This window comes from Aplysia californica, unplaced genomic scaffold, assembly GCF_000002075.1.
Source record: "Aplysia californica isolate F4 #8 unplaced genomic scaffold, AplCal3.0 scaffold00236, whole genome shotgun sequence".
In the NCBI taxonomy this organism is placed as follows: Eukaryota; Metazoa; Mollusca; class Gastropoda; order Aplysiida; family Aplysiidae; genus Aplysia; species Aplysia californica.
The window spans coordinates 929,491-931,142 of NW_004797506.1; the positions used below are offsets into that span (position 1 = coordinate 929,491).

The 1,652-nt window shown below is 39.8% G+C and overlaps 1 protein-coding gene across 1 annotated transcript in view; it reads left to right on the top strand.

The window, feature by feature from the left end:
• Nucleotides 1-1,652, top strand: part of LOC101855263 (dentin sialophosphoprotein) — a 9,275-nt gene that overhangs the window by 5,003 nt on the left and 2,620 nt on the right. Inside the window, exon 3 of the mRNA XM_005100121.2 lies at nt 1,388-1,517. Within this exon, the coding sequence (XP_005100178.1) occupies nt 1,388-1,517 (130 nt within the window). The remainder of the gene's footprint in view (nt 1-1,387; nt 1,518-1,652) is intronic.

The following is a 1,652-nucleotide window of genomic DNA, read 5'->3' on the forward strand; positions in this document are numbered from 1 at the left end:
CACACACACACACACACACACACACACACACACACACACACACACACACACACACACTCATAGCAAAATTTATATTATACACATAATGAAAAGGTTTCCCTGTCCTGCCAATTGGCTAGATCTATGTGTATGTGTGACTGTGTCATCATCCAGTGCGGATCTGAAACAGACATGAGCGACCTTTGTTCTCCATTCATTCCTTTGCCCGCATTCTCGGGGGAAAAAAACCTACATTATCCTGATCTTTCCCCTTCACCCTGTTCAGGCTATAGTGCTGTCCAAAATTTGTGGTGCAACTTATGCTCAAATATCTCTTTAACGTGAGAATCAATGTCATCCATATTTTGCACAGCAGTTTGTATAAAATCAATTTGTCTTAACTAAATCATTTCCAGAACAATTGGGGCTAGATTTAAAAACTTTCCTCTTTAAACTTATATAAAATACTAGAAATCTCTGCCACACGTAAAATTGTATTGTTCTCAGCACTTCCCGCTTCTCACACACATTTTGCGTACGCATATGGCCTACGTCAGGGCTCATCACTAACAATTTTTACTTGCAAAACTTGTTACAAGAAATTATTGTAAAAGTGAACACTTTTTTGCACTAATGGTTCTCGAAACATGCTTTCATTAAGCATAATGTCCCGAATAGAAAAACCTGACGGACTTGCTATTAAAAGCAACATTGCCCCAACTGTAAACATTTAAAGATCTGTAGAAACCACGCACTTGGATTTTTTATTAGTATTTATTCAGGAATTTTCTGGAATACAGCTAGCTGGTGTATACAAAAATGTTGATCTGTTAAGACAAATTGATACAAACCACTGTGCAAAAGTTGGAGAACGTATGTTTGATAGTTGAGGAGATATTTGACAATAAGTCGCGCCACGAATGTTTGACCTCACTATAGACTGTATACATGTGTGAGGCAGTGTGGTGAAATCAAGCGCTCGCCAAAATAATCAAAGTGAAAAAACTGGCGTTTTTCCGCAGCTTTGTGAATTTTTATCGAATTTGGTTTTTAGGCTGAACACCTTTCATGCCCATTACAGAAAACAGTTTTCTGTGTGGATTTTTCTGAAAAATGATGATTAAAGGCACAGAAAAATGTAAATTTTCAGTTTCCTTGGACTTTCAAGCTAAGGAAATAACTTATCTTTGGCGACCATTTTCTCACTAATTTTACCTCTAAAACCTGGTGACCCCCACCTCCTTCATTCGCAAATATCTCGACTTCTATTCAAGATAAATGGGTATTTTTTTATCCAAAACAAGACTAATGAACAAGTTTTAAGATGATATAAATAACTCTACTCTCCCAAACATTGACGAACGCCTGATTCCACCACGTCATGACCCATTTCCATTGTTCCCCTCAGACGAGTACCCACTGGGTCCGAGTTCGGATGCCGTCCTTGCCCTCGCCAGTAACCCCGACGCCACCGAAGGGGAGCTCACCGCGGCCATCAACGCTCTCAAGGAGAAGCTGACGCAGATCAAGCGACGCAGGTCAGCATGTGTGATTTGTCACTAAGACTTTGTCACTGACTCACTAAGACTTTGTCACTGACTCACTAAGACTTTGTCACTGACTCACTAAGACTTTGTCACTGACTCACTAAGACTTTGTCACTGACTCACTAA